Raw genomic sequence first — 20683 nt, 5'->3', positions numbered from 1 at the left:
CCCCATGCTGACACTATAGTTAAGAAAGAAATGAATGTATTTATAACAATATTTGTGTTGACTGCATGGCAATAGTTTATTAGCAATGGATTTTTATTTGCATCTGGGTCCCTTTTTTTCTCTCTCTGCTTTCCTGCCTAATATGGTGACATAAGCTGGGGTAAGATTCCACAGGTATGAACAAACCTGTTGTACCTTCCCTAATTCCCACAAGTTTCAGTGGCCTGCATAGCCATTAGAGACAAACTCAATGTTGTTCCCATATAAAATTGTTCCAGTTCTCTCTGGTGGGATTACTGGATAGTTATCAAGCACAGGAACCTTAACTCTTTTTCAGCTCATGAGAGCTTGTAAGAGCAGGAGACTGTTCCACCGTTCCTTTAGATCATGGCTTCTCTCAGTTAGATATGAAAACTTCAGAAGAATGTAGATTGGGTGGGGGACAAGTGTTGGTTGAATGGAATTTTACACGGAGAAGTCCACAGTGATAAATTTGGAACTATACGCTGAACAGAAGACTCTGAAGGATGTGACTAACAAAGGGACCTCAGACACGGTTGTCTGAAAGTGTGATTACAGGCCAATACAAAAAACAGGCGCTGTAGCATTTGGGGTTTTATAGTGACATGGTGGCACAGTGGTTAAAACTGCCTCCTCGCAACTCCAGGGACCTGGGTTTGATTCTCGGCTTGGGTCGCTGGCTGTGTGGAGTTTGCACATTCTCCCCGTATCTGCTTGGGTTTCCTTCGGGTTCTCCGGTTTCCCCCCACAGTCTGAAAGATGTGATGGTTAGGTTGATTGGCAATGCCAAATTGCCCCTTAGTGTTCCAGGATGCATAGGTAAGAGGGATTAGCGGGGTAAATATGTGGAGTTACACGGATGGGGCCTGGGTGGGATAGTTATCAGTGCAGTGTCAATGGGCCGAATGGCCTCCTCTGCACTGTAGGGATTCTGTGATGATTCTATGACAACAACAAATAAATAATAGTTTTCTCCATGGCACTGATGCTCCATTGTAGGATGATGTTAAGGCCATAGAGGATGTACATGTTATTCTTTCTAATTCATTCATAACAGGTGGGCAAGGCCAGCATTTATCATAGAATTATGAAGTTTGCACACATTCTCCCTGAGAACGTGGTAGTGAGTTGCCGTCTTGAATTCAACTGCGTGGATTGAGGGGTTGCTCAAGAGAGTGGTTTTAACCACCATTGCTGTGGTTCTGAAGTCAGGATAAGGCCACTCTGATCAAGGATGACAGGGTTTGCCTCCCTAAAGGACATGAGTGAACGAAGGGTTTTTACAACAATCAGGATAGATTCACAGTCACCGTTACTGACACTAGCTTTTTACTCTAGATTTACTTAATTAAGCAGCCGAGGTATTTAAATGTCATTAAAGTAAAATTTATTTATTAGTTGCAAATAGGCTTACAATCCCCTAGTCGCCACTTTCCAGCATCTGTTCAGGTGCACTGAGAGAGAACTTAGCATGGCCAATTCACCTAACCTGCACGTCTTTCAGGCTGTGGGAACAAACTGGAGCACCTGGAGGAAACCCACGCTGACACGGGGAGAACGTTTAAACTCCACACAGACTGTGACCCAAGCTGGGAATCGAACCTAGATCGCTGGTGCTGTGAGGCCACAGTGCTAACCACTGTGCCGCCGTGCTGCCCTATAATTAATTAAATAAGCCTGGAATAAAATACTCTCAGAAACTCATGCTTCAGGGAAGGAAATCTGCCAGCTGTACCTGATCAGGCCAGCATGTGACTGCAGACTGCAGACCACAACAACATGGCTGACTTTTAACTCCTGAAATGGCCAAGCAAGACACTTAATTGCATTGAGATTAATAAATGTCAGCCTTGCCAATGGCACCCACATTTTGTGAATTAAAAACTAACCAAGCCCTCTCCTATCCCCACCGCCAAAATACCACCGGAAAGATTTGGAAGAAAATATTTTTCAAAATCATTTTTTTGAAATAAAATTGAATCTTATTGAAATTATTTTTCATTCCAGGTATACACTATTCAAGATGGCTGGCGTGGGAGAAGGGAAAAGCAAGAAAGGAGACAATGGAATTGGAAATGCCATTGACTTTGTCCTCTCGAATGCCAGGCTGGTGCTAGGTGTTGGTGGAGCAGCTATGTTGGGCATTGCAACGTTGGCCGTTAAGAGGGTAGGGCCCTCATTTTCTTTCAGCATTTATCTGTTCTGCTCCCTCCTTCAACTCCATGTTCTTCTTCTCAAGCTAGGCTGTCAGGTTCCGTAGAGAGACTGGTCTCCTGTTTTGCAACCTCAGTAAACTTGAGCCGGTCCAAAACTCTACTACTTGTGAGCTAACTTGCACGAGGCCTCATTTGCATGTCGCCTTGCTCTCGCTGATCAGTGGCAGTTCCTAGTCTGGCAGTTTGCTCAATTGCAATATTTTCATCCTTGTCTTTACATCTCTCCAAGGCCTTGACCACCCTATCTCTTTAGCTTCTTTCAGTCCTACAACCCTGCAGCACGTCTGCACTCATAAGGTTCCGGATAGTGAATGACTTCCATCACTCCACTATTGGGAGCTGTGCATCCAACTGTTTCGTCCCTCAGGTATGGAATTGCCTCCCAACATTTCTGTTCCTTTAAAGATACCCTTAAATGCCACACATTTGACCAAGCTTTTAATCAATTATTCTAATGTTGCTTAGTGTCAGATTTAGTTTGATAGCAATCCAGTGAAGAACTCTGGGACCAACATTGCTTGTAATTTCTGTTGTTGTGTTCATTAAGCATGATGGCCTAAGCGGGAGATGTTAAAATTGCTAAACAAAGAAAAGTACAGCGCATGAACAGAACCTTCAGCCCTCCAAACTTGTTCCAATCATGATGCCTGAACTAAACTAAAAAAATCCTTCTGTCCTTGCTCTGTCTGTATCCCTCTATTCCCTCCCTATTCATGTACCAAACTAAAGAATGTTTTTCTTTACTCAATAATGGTAATGTCATTGGACTAGTAAGCCAGGGTACCACAGTGGCACAATGCTTAGCACTGCTGCCTCAGAGCACCAGGAACCCAGGTTCAATTCTAGTCTTGGGTGACTGTCTGTGTGGAGTTTGCACGTTCTCCCCATGTCTGCGTGGGTTTCCTCCAGGTGCTCTGGAGGAAAAATGTGTAGGTTAGGGGGATTGGCCATGCTAAATTGCCCCGTGCTGTCCATAGAGCCTGGGTAAGATGCTCTTCAGTGTAGACCTGATGGGCTGAAAGGCCTCCTTCTGCACTGTAGGAATTCTATGATTCAGAGGCCCGGGTTAATGCATTGGAGGCACGGGTTTGAATTCCGCTACAGCAACTGGTGGAATTTAAATTCAATCAATAAATCTGTAATTATAAAGTTAGTCTTAGCAATGGTGATCTCAAAACTATCATTGATTGTCCTGAAGACCCAAATGGTTCACTAATGTCCTTTTGGGAAGAAAATCTGCCATCCTTACCTGGTCTGACCTATGTGTGACTCCAGACCTGCAGCAATGTGACTGACTCATAACTGCCCTCTGAAACATTCAGTTTGAGGGCAATGAGGGATTGACAAAAATGCCAGTGATGCCTACACCCCATGAAAAAATGAGATAGAAGACTCTGGGATGTACGGTAAGTATTGTAGTCATGACCAATATAATTACTTTTGAAGTGTTTTTTTTACAGATGTATGACCGAGCGATCAGTGCCCCAAGTAGCCCCAGCAAGATGGATTTGAGATCTGGGAAGCAAAGCTGGGAGGAGCCCAGCTGGATTGGGTCATCACCACGTTTATTGACCAGGGACATGAAATTAAATGTCAGCAGATCATTACAGACGCTGCCAACTGATAGCATGAGCTTTGAAGCAGGTAAATTGTTGGGGAAAATAAGTGGTTGACTATATGTATGATGCACTGTATCATTATAGGTGGCACAGTGGTTAGCACTGCTGCCTTTCAGTGCCAGAGACCCGGGTTCAATTCCAGCCTTGGGTCACTATCTGCGTGGAGTTTACACATTCTTCCCCCGTGTCTGTGTGGGTTTCCTCTGGGTGCTCCAGTTTCCTCCCATAGTCCAAAGATGTGCAGGTTAGGTGGATTGGCCATGCTAAATTATCCCTTAGTGTCAGGAGGGTAAATGCAAAGGGTTATGGGGATAGGGTCTGGGTGAGATTGTGGTCAGTGCAGACTTGATGGGCTGAATGGCCTCCTTCTGCACTGTAGGGATTCTATGATTATAGAAAGTGCAAATTGCAAATAATCATGGTGAAGCAACTGGTGCAGTGGTAGGTGAGGGAGTTTTGGAACGCAGATCTTTAGCAGTAGAGCCAGGATGTGGTTGGGACCCATAGTTGCTATTTTCCGTGCAATTGGCAGTTTCTGAGTTGTCACTGGGAGTGAAGTGAATTGCCTGAAGATTGGAATCTGTGATGGCGATGATCTCAGGAGGAGGCTGGATGAATCACCCACTTTCAGTCTTGTATTTTACACACACGTGCTGATCTCTGCTGTCACTGAGGATGGAGATGTTTGTGTAACCTCCACCATGATTAGATGCGGCAGCACAGTGATTCTCTAATCTGATTTGTTGGTTATGTGACCAGTACTGACTACCATGGAGGGTTTTGAAATTGCATGTCGAGTCATTTTGCATGGAGAGGTTCAGCCTCAGTAAGTCGATACTGAGGATCTTAAAATCTCGACAGTGCAGAAGGTCGTTCGGCCCATCGAGTCTGCATTGACCACAATTCCATCCAGACCCGATCCTCATAACCCCACATATTTACCTTACTAATCCCTTGATAGCTATGGTCAATTTAGCATGGCCAATCAGCCTAACCCACACATCTTTAGACTGTGGGAGGAAACTGGATCACTGGAAGGAAACCCACGCAGAACATGCAAAGTCCACACAGTGACCCGAGGCCGGGAACTGAACGCAGGTACTTGGTGCTATGAAGCAGCAGTGCTAACCACTGTGCCACCGTGCTGGCTGACAAATCATTCCATTCTGCAGCAGTGACATTCATCATAACGTCTAACTTATACCAGTGTGACAATCATTCCTTTACCAAAACTGCAGCATCATCATACACAACTTGGGGAAAGTGTATCTGTTCAGCGAGGAGCAATAGTGACCCATGATCAAAATCATCCAGACGTGCTGCCAAGTGAGAATGACTGCATGTTGAGAAAAAATGTTTTAAAAGAGCATTTTAAGAGTTAGGAAATTAACGGGAATGTATATTACTGTACTGGCTTGGTGTGTTATATTTCTCCAACGTAATGTTACCCCACTCAAAATTAATGTACTGCACAACTTTGTCTCTGCCATTAACCCAGTTCCATTTCCATTGATTTCATTCCCATCCCTGGGCACTTGTTCAAACTGATTCAGTCCTTGCCCAACATTGACATCCAGTTCGAGCCTGAATTGCTTCTCAATCTTGCACAGTACCCTTCTGCATCTCTGCAGTTTCACCCTCTACATTCCTACATTAGGTGCATCGGTCATGCTAAATTCTCCCTGAGACACCGGAGTGTGGCGACTAGGGGATTTTCACAGTAACTTCATTGCAGTGTTAATGTAAGCCTACTTGGGATACCAATGAATAAATTTTATTTATTTTTTTCTTTGTTTTATTCATTTGTGGAACATGGGTGTCGCTGGCTGGCCAGTATTTATTACCCATCCCTAGTTGCCTGAGAGCAGTTAAGGGTCAACCACATTGCTGTGGCTCAGGAGTCACATGTCAGCCAGACCAGGTAAGGATGCAGATTTCCTCCCTAAAGAGCATTAGCGACCCAGATGGGTTTTCCGACAATCAAATTCACCATCTGCCGTGGCGGGATTCAAACCTGGGTCCCCAGAGAAGTAGCTGAGTTTCTGAATTAATAATCTAGCGATAATACCATGAGGCCAACACCCGCTCTCATGTACGCTTTTCCCAAATCTAGTCTTTGTATCTTCAACATCTTCCTTGTTGGCCTCCAATTCCCCTTTTTCCGTAAAAGTAAATGTATTCAAAATCCTCCTCTGTCATGTTCTGTCTTAAGCCATGTTGGCGTGGTAACCCTCGCTGCTGACCTACACTGCACAGCACAGACCCAATTTAAAGTTCTCAGCCTCACCATTAATCTCATAAGTGCCGCAACTCTGCAGCCTTGCTTCCTCCACCAAACCAACACACCATCACGCAAACCAATTTCCCATCCATTGACTCTGTCTACACTTCCCGCTGTCTTGGAAAAGCAGCCAGCATAATTAAGGACCCCACGCACCCCGGACGTTCTCTCTTCCACCTTCACTGTCGAGGAAACAAACACAAAAAGTCTGAGGTCATGAATCAGTCGACTCAAGAGCAGCTTCCTGTTGCCATCAGACTTTTGAATGGACTTAGCTCGCACTAAGTTGACTTTCTCTACATCCGAGCTTTGACTGCAACACTACATTCTGCAGTCTCTTGTTTCCTTCTCTATCAATGGTATGCTTTGTCTGTATTGCGCACAGTACTTTTCAATATATGCTAATACAATACTTTTCACTATACGCTAATATGTGTGACAATAATAAATCAAATTATTAACACCCTTCTATCCTCTGACCTCTGCCTTGATAAAATAGTTTATTTCAGTTGTCTTGTCTAACTAAGTTCCTGCTGCTTAAACCTTCATCTAGGCAATCAATATGACTTATAATAATACAAAATAGCTTTTTTGAGGCTGTTTGTTGTATTGCTGCTGTGTTTCCTACATTACAACAGTGGCTACACTTAAATGGCTGTAAAATGCTTTGGGACATCCTGAGGCCCTGAAAAGCGCTCTATAAGTACAGGTCTTCCCTTTTGTTTCCTTTCAATCCCTTCTCTATGTTTGAATCCTTAAACTGTTTTTTTCGATCGAGCTTTCTCGTCAACTCCAAAGATGTGCGGGTTGGGTAGAATTAGGGCCACGCTAAATTGTCTCTGATGTGTAGGTTAGATGGGACTGGCCATGGTAAATGTGCAGGATTACAGGGATAGGGCAGGGAGGAAGGCCTGGGTAAAATGCTCTGTCAGAGAATTGGTGCAGACTCTATGGGCTGAATGGCCTCTTCTGCACTGTAGGGATTCTATGAGCTCCCTTTACTTTCACATGGTTTAGCATCTGATCCTCTTAAACATGCCTTGTAAAGTGCCTTGGAGTGATTTTTGACATTACAGACACTGTCAAAAATGTTGCTTTAATGAATACTAATTTTATATTGGCAGTCTTTGTTGTTCAGTCAACTGCAATGTTAAGGGATTTATTATTCTTTAAAATACCCTACTAAGACCGGGAAAGAAAAGTTCATTAGATGGCATTGTTGTAAAATTGAAACATCCTCGCTGCTGTTTTAAGTGTTTCAGTTTTCTGTCTGCTACAGGGTTGAATGAGTCATCAAAACAATGTTACTGTCTGAACAGTTTGATTTCCATAATGTACAATTCAGGCTTGTACTGTCGGTGTTAAATGAACCAGTTGCATTTACTCCACTCTGTGTCTTGACACAGGTACTTCCAAAGGTGCTAGCAAGAAAAGCCAAATGGATTTGAAGAAGGCTCGTCTTCGCTTGTCCATGCAGGATAAACTCTTTGTGTATTACCGTAAGCACGTTGTCGTCACAGCTGCGGAAATGAGCCGAGCCAAGCAGGCTGCAATGGACATTTGTACAGAACTGCGGAATTTCATCCACGCCAAGCTTCCCGATATGCCCCTCCGGGATATGTACCTCAGTGGCAGTCTATATGATGAACTACAGGTTTGGGTTTAATCTAGTTCTGTTGAGCAGCAGTGTCACACTGACCTGGACACAGTAAGAAGTCTGACAACACCAGGTTTAAGTCCAACCGATTTATTTGATAGTAAACTCTCAAGCTTTTGGGGTTTGCCCCTTTGTCAGGCGAATGGAGAGTTCTGGCCTCAGACAGAGCTTGCGAGTTTACTATCTTAAGCTTGTGAGCTTGCGAGTTTACTATCAGATAAATCGGTTGGACTTAAACCTGGTGTTGTCAGACTTCTTACTGTGTTTACCCCAGTCCAACGCCAGCATCTCCACATCATGACACTGATCTGGAAGCAGACTTCCTGTCCACTTTCACTGTAAGAAGCCTCACAATACCAGGTTAAAGTCCAGCAGGTTTATTTGTAGCAGACGCCACTAGCTTTCGGAACTCGCTGTTCCTTCATCAGGTGAGTTGACGAAGGAACAGCCTGTACCGAAAGCCAGTGGTGTTTGCTACAGGTAAATCGGTTGGACTTTAACCTGGTATTGTGAAACTTCTTACTGTGTTTACCCTAGTCCAACACCGGCATCTCCACATTACTTTCTCTGTGGCAGAGTGGCATGTAGCATACAGACTTAGCAGAAAGACAGTAATATTATAACGGGGAGATGGAAGTGTGGGGGTTTAACTGATCATCTGTCCCCCAAATAGAAGGTTAGTTCAAGTCATGATAATGGTGTATGCCCTGTTAGATCATGCTGGGGCTGTTAGGTAGGTCTGGTCTATGTTTTCTGATTATCATGTTGATGGTGAAGGAAAGAACTTGCATTTATATAGCACCTTTCATTCCCTCAGGATGCCACACAAAGCTGTTTACAGCAAATAAGGTCATTTTGAAGTCTCATCTAATATAGGGCAAAACAGCAGTGAAATTGCATCCAGCAAGGCCCCACTTGCTGCAAAGAGGTAGCGACAAGGTAGCCTGTTTTTATGTTAATGAAGGGATGTGGGCTGTGACACTGGCAGGAACTCAACAGCCCTTCAGATTCATGCCATTAGATCGCCTCAGTCCACTTGAGTGAGCAGATGAGGGTTAACGTCTCATCCGAGAAATGGTAGCTCCAACAGTGCAGCACCCCCTTGGCACTGCATGGAGTGTTAATCTATATTGTGTGGCCAAGTTTCTGAAATGGGTCTTAAACCAGTTGATGTGCAACCTACTGAGCCACAGCTGTAACTTAGCTGTTGTCCCATTCAAATTCAAGACGTGCAAATGGAGAGTTAGTGTATCCTAGAGTTGGGCTGTGAAATGGTAATGAGTTATGTCCCATGCACTCGGTTCTTTTCTGGTCTCCTCTTGGATATTCTGTTTATTTTTAATAATGTTCCTGAGAACCTCGGATGAATAAACAGGGCAGGGTATTTTCAGAAGTTGAAAAGAATGAAATTGAAGTACTAATAGAGCAAATGGTGATTCAAATGATGACATGCTCGACCATAGGGGGAAAAGGTAGCATGGTGGTAATGTCACCAACTAATAATCTAGAGGCCTATAAAGCTCTGAGGATCAAATCTCACTACAGCAGCTGGTGGAATTTAAATTCAATCAATAAATCTGGAATTGAAAAACTAGTCTTGTTAATAGTGATCAGGAAACAATTTAAAGAAAGGGGCGACAAGGTGGCAAAGTGATTAGTATTGCTGCTTCTCAGCGCCAGGAACCCCGGGTTTGATTCTGGCCTTGGGTCACTGTCTGTGTGGAGTCTGCACGTTCTCCCCGCATTTGCGTGGGTTTCCTCTGGGTGCTCCGGTTTCCTCGCATAGTCCAAAGATGTGCGGGTTAGGTTGATTGGCCATACTAAATTGCCCCTCAGTGTCGGGGGGATTAGCAGGGTAAATACGTGGGGTTACAACAGGGCTTGGTTAGGATTGTTGTTGGTGCAGATTCAATGGGCTGAATGGCCTCCTTCTGCAATGTAGGGATTCTATGATATTTAAATACAGAGGAACAAATGCAGGGGTCTTGATTGTTCATATACAACAACTTTTACTGTGCAATATAAAATGCCTATAAGGTGGCACTAGTTCAATAATCTACTTCAGGATAAAACGTGTATGAGAATTCAAAATACTCCAGCAGTATTGGTTAGAGCAAGCCTGGCACAGTGTTGGATAGCGTCAAGGAAGGTGCATATTTACCTCAACTATTCAGAGAGTGGTGAGCCATGCAGGATAAACTGTTTGTGTACTCCTGTAAACACGTCGTCCTCGCCGTTGCGGAAATGAGCCGTGCCAAGCAGGCTGCAATGGACATTTGCACAAAACTGCAGAATTTCATCCACACCAAGCTTTCCGATGTGCCCCTTCGGGATATGTATCTCAGTGGCAGTCTGCATGACGACCGACAGGTTTGGGTTTAATCTAATTCCATTGAGTGGCAGTGTCACACTGATTTGGAAACATACTTTCTGCCACAGAAAAAAATTGAGGCCAAAACATTGTATGTTTTCAGGAAGGAGTTGGATATAGCACTTGGGTCTAAAGAAAACAAAGGATATGGAGAAAGGTGGGATCAGTTTGCTGAGTTGGATGATCAGCCATGATCGTAATGAATGGCGGAGCAGACTCAAAGGGCTAAATGGTCTAATCCTGCTCCTATTTTCTATGTAATAGGAAAGTGTTTGCTTTCATCACGTTATGAAAGTTACAATAACTTTTTTTACGATAGAAAACGATAATCCAAAAAAGACAAGCAATCTGTTGTGGATCTAATCAACTTGGATTTATTAGAATTATTCACCTTATGAGCTGGTAATTCCTGGGTGACAGATTCATAGCCTGTTACGATCCTGCTATTGATTGGGAAGATTCACCCCATAATAGCCAGCTTCTTGAGTTCTTAATCTTTGGGTCATGTGAGTGTTGAAGGGCATGGGAAAAACACAGTAATAAATATGACCATAAGATACAGGAATGGGCCATTCCGCCTATCGAGCCAGCTGCACCATTCAGTAAGATTGTGCTTAGCTGTGTTGGTTGTGAGGAGAGGTCAAATAAACTCCGATTGTTTTCACTGGAAAGATGGAAGCTGAGAGGAGATCTGATAGAGATCTACAAAATTATGAGAGGCATAGACAGGGTGGATAGTCAGATTTTTTCCAAAGGTGGAAGTGTCAATCACAAGGGGGCACAGGATCAAGGTGAGAGGGGGAAAGTTTAGGGGAGATGTACGAGGGAAGTTTTTCATGCAGAGAGTGGTGGGTGCCTGGAATGTGCTGCCAGAGGAGGTGATGGAAGCAGGCACATTAGCAACATATAATGGGCATCTGGATGGGCACAAGAATAGGGAGGGAATAGAGGGATACGGACCGAGTAAGGGCAGAAGGTTTTATTTTTAGTTGGGGCACAGGCTTGGAGGGTCGAAGGGCCTGTTTCTGTGCTGTACTTTGTTCTGTGTTTAACTCCAATCTTTGGGTAAGGGAACCAAAACTGCACACACTGCTCCAGATGCGTTCTAACCAAGGTTCTATACAATTGAAGCAGGACTTTGTTACTCCTGTACTCAAATCCGCTCATGACAAAGGCTAACAAAGGCCTTTCTTTATCAATGACCCAGTCTTCACTGCTCTCCACGTAACAGAATTCCCAAGATTAATGACTCTCTGTGAGAGAAAGCTCCTCTTTATCTCTGCTTCAATATAAATCATCTCTAAACTCCAATAAGTATAGTCCCAAAAAACCATAGAATCCATATAATGCAGAAGGAGGTCATCCTCTACACTGACTCTTTGAAAGAGAATCCCATCTGGGCCCTCCTCTCTGTCCTATCCCAGTAATCCCATACATTTACATTGGCCAATCCACGTAACCCGCCCTTTAGTGTAGCATAATCCATCTAACCCGCGCATCTTTAGACTGTGGGAGGAAACTGGAACAGACACAGGAAGAAAGTGCAAACTCCACACACACACTAACCCAAGACTGGAATCAAACCCAGGCTCCCTGGTGCTGTGAGGCAGCAGTGTTAACCACTGTGCCACCGTGCCACTCTGACAAATTCAATATTTCTCAATAAAGACATCTCAGGAATTAACCTATTTAGCCTCCTCATAACTGCTTCCAATGCAAATATATTCACCTTCCGTAGGGAGATCAAAATCATTTACAGTACTCTAGGTGCAGTCTCACCGATGCCGCATACAGCTGCAACAAGATGTCCCTGCTTTTATACTCCATACCTTTTGTAATAAAGGCCAACACTCCATTTACCTCCCTAATTACATGGTGTTACCTGAGATTAGCTTTTTGTGATTCATATACGAGGACATCCAGGTCCCTCTGTATTGCAGCATTCTGCAGTCTCTCTCCATTTCAGTAATTTCTATTTTTGGTCTCTCCGTCTGAGTCAGTAATATATATTGAGATCCCAGCACTGATCCCTATAGCACTCATTACAAAATTATCTGTTTATTCTAACCCTCTTGTTTCAGACAACATTTCTCACCCAAATTGAATGTGAAATTCAATCATATTATGATCATGTATCAAGAAGGCCCTTTACTGTGAGTTAACTAATTAATTGTATGCTCATTACATGTTATCAGGTCTGTTCCAGAATATGTTGTTGAAGAATCTGCCCTGAATATAATCAATGATCTCAATCTACTTAGAATTTTATTATCTTGATTAGTCATGTTTTATGGCGTTCGCATGTTGCTAAATGCTTGTCTTGATAAAATCACGCTCTCCGTCCTATCAATTGAGTTTACTTGTGTCTGATCCTTTAGGTGGTCACTGCAGATCATGTCCAACTGATGGTTCCATTGATCCTAGAAAAGAACCTCTGGGCTGCAATCCCAGGGGAGGAGACCATTATGAATGTCCCTGGGTTCTGGCTGGTCCGCAGGGAAAACATGGAATATTTCCCCCGCGGCAGCAGTTACTGGGACCGCTGCATTGTGGGTGGTTACCTCTCACCTAAAGTCGTCAACGAGACATTTGACAAGGCCTTGTCAGGGACCATCAACTGGCCAGCTATAGGCAGCATCTTGGACCTTGTCATTCGACCGGTGGTCCCGTCCGAAACACTGACTTTAGAGGTTCAGTATGACACGAGTAAAACATTATTTATTGAGTTCTTGCCATTGATTGTGATGGAGGAGACCATGCTGATTGCCAAACCGCACCGGGACGGACGCTACGAAAACATGTGGCGGCAAAGCTTCCGAACTGCGGAGACCGTCAAGCTGCGGGCCCTAGACGAGAGGGATGGAGGTTGTCGCTGCTGCTGCCTGAAGATACTAAAAGCCATCTGCAAATCCAGCCCTGTCCTCAACAAGCTGACTGCCAGTCAGCTGACCAACGTGATCCTCCATGGTTGCGAAAAGGAACCGGACTGGTCACCGGACTTGCTGGCCGATAAATTCCTGCTGATTCTCAAAGAGCTGATAAGCTACCTGGAGCAAGGCTTCTTGCCGTGCAACTTAGATACCAAAGTCAATCTGTTTTTGGAACTTAAAGATGAAGAAATTGATGAATTGGGGTACATGCTGTACTGTTCCTTGTCTGAACCTGAGACGTTGTTAAACACATGAATTCGTTTTGTTGTAGGCACGATGAAGAGGTTCGTAATTTGGTATTTATCAGGGTTCACCAAATGGCCATGTTAGAGTGCTGTTAAACATTTAATAACCCACATGGCCAGGTGACTTTCAATTCTGGATTTCCTCAACTTGTAACCGTGATCAAAAGTTGCATGAAAGGGGAATTATAATCTTGTGGGAAGGACATCCAGTGTTGTTCACTATTTAAAAAAAAGGCAATTAGGCTTGAACTGAATGATAATTTGTCCTTTTAATGAACAAAACATGAAAGAAGTGTTCATACTTCCCATTAACACTTAAAATGTAAAAATTTAAAACAAGTATCATTTTGAAAGACTTGGGACAAAATTTTCAAAGTCGCAGCTGTCAATAAAATCAACTTGACTGAGATCCAGTAACATGTTCCACTGGTTCTGTTTTTTCAAAAAACAAAATACATGTCCAGAACAGAGGATGCAAACAGTGCTCACGGTATCAGTGTAAGAGTTATAGAAACTAACTAGTCAAGTAGATAGTCACAGTGGCAATATTATCTTCCACTTGAGAAGCACTTCCAGTCCACCACCTCTCTCAGAACTAAGTATGTGAAGTGGAGATGCTGGCGTTGGACAGGGGTGGGCACAGTAAGAAGTCTCACAACACTAGGTTAAAGTTAATTTAATCACTCACCTGCTGAAGAAGCTCCGAAAGCTTGTGATTCCACATAAACCTGTTGGATTTTAACCTGGCGTTGTGAGACATGTTACAGAACTAAGTACTGTATGGAACTTGAGGGCGGTGAGTCTTCTCGTGAGCATATTTCCCTCGTGCGTCATCAATTCATTGACATAAATATTTCATACACCTAATTGCAGGATAATTGGCTTCTCCTCGCCAAATTAACCACTTACAGCAAAAGCACCAATGACGAAGATTTACTTTGAATGCTCCAAATAGCGTGGAGCATTTATACTATAACAGACCAGTTTGCGTAAGTGGCCCATTCCTTCATTGTAAACTGTTATGTAAAATGACAAATTCAGTTGTTTGTGAAGGGAAGAATTGAGTTTCTTTGTTAAACTCAAAAGGAGATGCAGTTTATCCTTCTGCTTTTAGAGTTCATATACTAACTGAAGTGACTGTTACAGCAAACCTTTTGCACTCATGTTTACTCTCAGCTCAGCCCATCCCATAATGACTTGTCCATCCAGCAGACTGCATCCATTCTCTTCAATTAGAAATTTTTGTGTGCTTTAGTCAACACCCATGGTGAGTAGCACCACCCAAACCTGTTTCTCTTGTTCAGATGCTGCCAAAATTACTGGATGCCTTCTGTCCCTTTTCTCGTTTTAATATGAAGATGTTCTGACCAATGAAATTGACCATTAGTGACACCATGGAGAGCGAACTTCCTACTCTGTCCATTGTATCAAGGCCAGATGGTTTTCTGCAGAAAATTACTTTTTCCTGTGCAGCTTTTAACAATGTGGATAAATGACTGCTGGCTCATTCCAAGAACCAAACATAATCATCCTTTTTATAGTTTCTGTGCTGCTGTTTTCATGATTTATCTCAGGGGCTTCCAGGTTTCTTGAGTACGAGTCCTTTACACAGCTAAAACATTAGCTTTCAAAGACACAGTGAAATTCCTGTATAATGTAATTTTTTTAAACCATCCTTTCCTTCAGTGTTTTTGATAAGTTGCCTTTTCTGGTGCTTACCTCTCATCTCTTTTAGACTCCTTAATGTGGGCCCCATAGACCCCCCGCCCCACCTGCAGGTTTAAGATCGGGTCAATGCTGAACAGAGTTGCAAATAAATCCAGTAAAGAATTCTGGTGAGCTACTGGAATGTGGATCTCACCACCACAAGGAATATTTGCGGCAAGTAGTGTAGACACATTTAAGAGGAAACTAGATGAGGTAGCTCGGAATTGAAAGATATACTGATAGGTTGAGATGAAGTAGGTAGGCTTAAGTGGAGCATAAACACTAACCAGTTGGGTTGAATAACCTGTTTGGAAATTGGATGTAATTTCCGAACAGGTTATAATTTTGCACTCAGTAGAGAGTGTCTCTTTTCTCCTTTCTGGAGTGGTACAGTGGTTAGCACTGCTGCCTCAGACCTGGGTTCGACTCCCAGCTTGGGTCACTGTCTGTGCGGAGTCAGCACATTCTCCCTGTGGGTTTCCTCTGGGTGCTCCGGTTTCCTCCCACAGTCCAAAAGACGCGCTGGTTAGGTGCATCTGCCAGGCTAAATTCCACCTCAGTGCTGCCAAACAGGAGCCGGAGTGTGGCGACTAGGGGATTTTCACAGTAACTGCATTGCAGTGTTAATGCAAGCCTAGTTGTGATACTAATAAGTACACTTAAGCGGTGTACACACTGAGGTGGTATTGCGGTTGAACTTGTTCTCCTCCCTCTGTTCTCGGGCAGTCCACTGCCAAAGGTTCCCGAACAGATGTTGGATAAAACCACAAGGGGAGCCTCCATTGAGCCACTTGTGCACAATGTAGGTGAATCAGCACTGGGAGAAAAAAGACTGCCAACCCATGCTAAAGAGGAATTATGAGGAGCTAGGGGCTGGGAGGTGGAAAAATGGGAACATGTCCCTTTGTTTTGAAGCAACTATTTTATATATTTGTCAGATGATTTAATGCTGGATCACTGAGGTTGGTACCTGTGCAAGTGTCAGCTAAACAGCATGGGTGCCAGTGGGAGCACCATAGCGGGTGCCATGATACCTGGGAAGGTACTTCAGGAGAGGAGGAAAAAGAGTCACTGGGGTTCTCATTCTTGACAGTTACTCTGTCATCCGGATGCTACAGATATGTTCATCGGATGTGGGTAGAATTGGGCTTCTGCAGCCCATTGGTGCTCATTACCCAACTGTGCAGATGAAGAGTGACAAAATACCATAAGGCGGCCGCCGCCTATGGAACTTACTACAGTAGGAATCTCATCCTTGGAGAAGAAAAATAAATCCTGTTTAAAATATGCAAGGTGATGCCAAGAGATATAGCACAACTCTCTTGGGAGAATATTTATAATTTCTATCAATACTTTAAAAGTGATTCCTTCCCTTTGTAGTTATACACAATAATCTTGTGTAGGAATGTTCTGCACTAAAATAATTATTTGTAATTACATGCATATTGCTAATGTACAATCTGCATGATTCATTCTATTCACAAGTCTTGCCAGGTGACGCATATACCATGGAAAGTGTCCCCTCTTCAAAATTAATAATTTCTATGAGTAAAATTTACACAAATCTCTGTAATTAAAGTCTTGCTATTCAAAAAGCAAAAACTCAGTACAGCTGTTCTGATAGTTCTGGCCAAAAAACAAACTGAAAGAAGGAACGTTAGGTGGTGTAGAGGTTAGCACTGCTGCCTCACAGTTTGCTTCCTGGCTTGGGTCACTGTCTGTGTGGAGTCTGTATGTTCTCCCTGTGTCTGTGTGGGTTTCCTCCACGTGCTCCAGTTTCCTCCCGCAGTCTGAAAGACGAGCTGGTTAGGTGCATTTGCCATGCTAAATTCTCCCTTAGTGTACCTGAACAGGTGCCGGAGTATGGCGACTAGGGGATTTTCACAGTATCTTCATTACAATATTAATGTAAACCTACTTGTGACACTAATAAATAAACTTTAAACTTAGAACACTTAAAAGGCAAATATAACCTCTGAGCTAATATCTGCTAATGATATTTAGCCAATGATTTTCCTTCTCCGTTTAAGCAATCTCTGTAGAACGCTGATTACAGACATCGATTTTTACATTTGTACCTATTTATGTTGCAGCAGTAAAGTTTTGGAGTGACTAACTGTACCTGCTGACATTGAGTTGATTGAAGAATATTGCATTTGTAACACAAGTACTTAGCAAAATTTTGCATGTCGCGCACACTGAATTCTGTGCAGCTGTATTCAAAATTCAGTTTTCTATTTGTGTTTAAAACTCACCCTGTTATGTACTGTTTATTATTAACTTTGAGATCGGAGTGTAATAAAACTGAAGGACACGTCCAATGAATCAGTCAGCATCCGAAAGACTGATTAATGTTATGGTTGGAACTTAAGTCTAAGCCAACTGCATTCAGGGCATTAGACAGTGCTGTGTCACAAGGTGCTCAGATCATTGAAGCCTATATTAAATCTGCACTGTGGTTCCTCTTATTCATCACATTGCTGTTACTAAATAATATAGTCGATGTAACAAAAACCCCTCTTCCTCTAAAGTGCTTTATTTTAAATAAAAGCAATATAGTGCAGATGTTGAAAATCTGAAGTAAAAACCGGAAGTGCTGGAAAATCTCAGCAGGTCTGGCAGCATCAGTTAACGTTTTGAGTCCAATGTGACTTCTTCAGGACACGCTTTAAATACACTAGTTTGAAATTTGGTGACATGTGCATAAGCATTTGAAATGATTTACGAGCTCAACATTAATTATTAAATGTGACTTATGTACAAAAGATGGGAAATATTAGAACTTACGTATGTTTATTTGTGGGTCAAGTTCCCTTGCTTAATCGTAAATACTCTCTAATGTACTGTTTAAAACTTAGTGCACAAAGTTCAGACAGCAAAGTGTCGCTCAAACCTTCAATTTATTTATAATTTAATGGTATGTCATGTGAGAACCACCATTAGTATAACAGGAGGGCAATGAATGGTATCTTGTCTCATGAAATCAATTCAGAATTGGCCTAACAAGTGAATGTTCTGACTGCTGCAAATTATTAACAAACCTGAAAGAATGGATGAATGCATCCTTCAGCAGCGTGTCTGAATTCCAGGAAAGAAAAATGGGGGCATAACACTGGATAACACCCACCACAGCAAGTATGGATTGAAAGAACTTGCATTTATGTACCACCTACGTGTCTGCGTGGGTTTCCACTGGGTGCTGTGATTTCCCCTCACGTTCTGAAAGACGCGCTGGTCAGGTGTGTGGACCTGAACAGGTGCTGGAATATGGCAACAGGGGATTTTCACAGTAATTTCACTGTGGTGTTAATGTAAGTCTTACTTGTGACACTAATAAATAAACTTTAAACCTTTCACAACTTCAAGATGCCCCAAAGTGCTTTGAAACCAGTGAACTGCCTTTGAGCATCTGTATTGTAGGATTTCAGGGCAAGTTAGAGAATCATGAGAGAGAAAGGAATCGAGGGTTATGTTGATAAGAGCTAAATGCAGTAAGGTGGGAGGAGGCTCAGTATGCTTTGTCTGTATAGTGTGCAATAAGCAATACTTTTCACTGTATAGCAATATGTATCCAAAGGTATGCAGGTTTGGTTGATTGGCCATGCTAAATTGACACTAATGCCAGGGGATTAGCAGGGTAAATATGTGGGGTTATGGGAATAGGGCCTGGGTGGGATTGTGATCGGTGCAAACTTGATGGGCTGAATGGCTTCCTTCTGAACTATAAGGATTCTGTGAACTATGACAGCCAATTTTGCATGTGGCAAATCCAACAAATGGCAAAATTTGGATGACTCAGTAATCAGATTTTTAGATGTGGATGAGGGATAAATATTAGTGAAGAAACGAGAGAGAATTATGCTGTTCTTAATCATGCAATGGGATCTTTTCAATCCACCTGGGATATCCAATTAGTATCCATTAAAGAGGGCACCTCCATTTCCCTCAGTAATGGCTGTTTAGATTTCTTCTTCAGATCTCTGGAATGTATCTTAAACCTATGACTTAGAATAGAATAGAATCCCTCCAGTAGGGAAGGAGGCCATTCATTCCCATCGGGCCTGCACCAACAACAGTCCCACCCAGGCACAAACCCCATAAATGCACATATTTACCCTGTTAATCTCCCTGACACATAAGTTAGTGGAAACTGATGACTGACTGAAAACAAGCTGAACATACAACTAACTGATTATCAATAGAATCCCTACAGTGCAGAAGGAGGCCATTTGGCTTATCGAGCCTGTACCAACAACAATCCCACCCAAGCCTTATCCCTGTAACACCACATATTTATCCTATAATTCCCCTGGCAATTCATCATGGCCAATCCGCCTAACTTGCACATCTTTGGAGTGTGGGAGGAAACCGGGGCACCCGGAGGAAACCCACACTAACATGGGGAGAACGTGCCAGCTCTGCACAGACAGTCATCCAAGGCCAGAATTGAACCTGGGCCCCCAAGGCTGTGAGGCAGCAGTGCAAAATATTGTGCTGCCCACAATCATAAATTTTCAAATATCTGTCTAAAAACAGTTTTACCAGCACAGTGGGTTCACACTGCTGCCTCAGTGCCAGGGACCCGGGTTCAATTCCTGGTTTGGGTCACTGTCTGTGTGGAGTCTGCATGTTCTCCCCGTGTCTGCGTGGGTTTCCTCCGGGTGCTCCGGTTTCCTTTCACAGTCCAAAAGATGTATTGGTTAGGTGCATTGGCCACACTAAATTCTCTCTTAGTTTACCCGAACAAGCGCCAGAGTGGTGACTAGAGGATTTTCACAGTGACTTCATTGTGGTATTAACATAAGCCTACTTGTGACTAATAAATTAACTTTACGCAGCTGTTTAAGGTCTCCATTGCAAAAATTTAACCTGATTAAACTTGATTCTAGTCAGAGATCATTTTCTATCTTTTGAAATTTGTTTGCTAAATTCTCCTGAACGTTAGAAACTTTTCCTTCACTTGCAGAATTTGTAGATGCCAAGGACACTGAAATTCTCTGTGTTTTATCTAACAAAATTTGTGTTTGTGTGTATACTTAGAAATAATATACTCAGAACTATTATTTTGTGTTGTGTTTATGATACGGTTTTAATGGAGAAATGTTGCTGGCATCCTTCAAAATATTGTCATGGCTTCACATTTAAACTACTGAAATCCATGTTCACAACTGCCCTGTTCACAGGCTCCAAAACCAGTGGATTTATGGGGAGTGAATTTATTTATTTTAAACCATTGTAAAGTGTTTCTTTGAATAAAGGTTCAAATTTTACCCTTAAGTGCTGTTCGTTTGAGCTTTTTAAAATGTTGATTTTGTATGTTACGTGATGCCTCATGTTGCAGATCACCCACTTAATTTCTCTGTAATGCCTAATAACATTTTATTATTCATTCACAGGATGTGGGTTTCATTGGCAAGCCCAGAATTTATTGTCTATCCCTTGACAATTACTTACGTGGCGAAAAACTGCAGCAGGCGACGGTGCAGAGGGACCTCGGGGTCCTTGTGCATGAGTCGCAAAAACCCAGCTTGCAGGTGCAGCAGGTGGTCAGGAAGGCGAATGGGATGCTGGCCTTCATAGCGAGGGGGATTGAATATAAAAGTAGGGAGGTCTTGCTGCAGCTGTATAGGGCATTG

At 42.9% G+C, this 20683-nt stretch overlaps 1 protein-coding gene across 2 annotated transcripts; it reads left to right on the top strand.

Moving 5' to 3' along the window:
* The first annotated feature begins 2044 nt into the window (after positions 1–2044).
* Positions 2045–20324, top strand: mief1 (mitochondrial elongation factor 1). Of its 2 annotated transcripts, none has more exons than XM_080217743.1 (4): positions 2045–2188; positions 3698–3881; positions 7544–7791; positions 12544–20324. In XM_080217743.1, the coding sequence occupies exons 1-4, from the start codon at positions 2045–2047 to the stop codon at positions 13348–13350; spliced, it is 1383 nt and encodes a 460-aa protein (XP_080073869.1). In that variant the 3' UTR covers positions 13351–20324. The 2 variants fall into 2 exon arrangements, with proteins under 2 accessions (XP_080073869.1, XP_080073870.1); XM_080217744.1 differs by lacking the exon at positions 2045–2188 and adding an exon at positions 2249–2604.
* Positions 20325–20683: the final 359 nt, after the last annotated feature.

This window comes from Carcharhinus amblyrhynchos, chromosome 35 (genome assembly GCF_965287045.1).
Source record: "Carcharhinus amblyrhynchos chromosome 35, sCarAmb.v2.hapA, whole genome shotgun sequence".
Taxonomy (NCBI): domain Eukaryota; kingdom Metazoa; phylum Chordata; class Chondrichthyes; order Carcharhiniformes; family Carcharhinidae; genus Carcharhinus; species Carcharhinus amblyrhynchos.
Note: the sequence above shows the minus strand (reverse complement) of the source record. Positions and strands in the feature narration are given on the sequence as shown.

Excerpts from the sequence above, each read along its gene's own strand:
- mief1 (XM_080217743.1), top strand. The coding sequence starts at position 2,045 with ATGGCTGGCGTGGGAGAAGGGAAAAGCAAGAAAGGAGACAATGGAATT. Across the intron at positions 2,189-3,697 it reads CAACGTTGGCCGTTAAGAGG|ATGTATGACCGAGCGATCAG; the intron begins GTAGGGCCCTCA and ends TTTTTTTTACAG. Across the intron at positions 3,882-7,543 it reads TAGCATGAGCTTTGAAGCAG|GTACTTCCAAAGGTGCTAGC; the intron begins GTAAATTGTTGG and ends GTCTTGACACAG.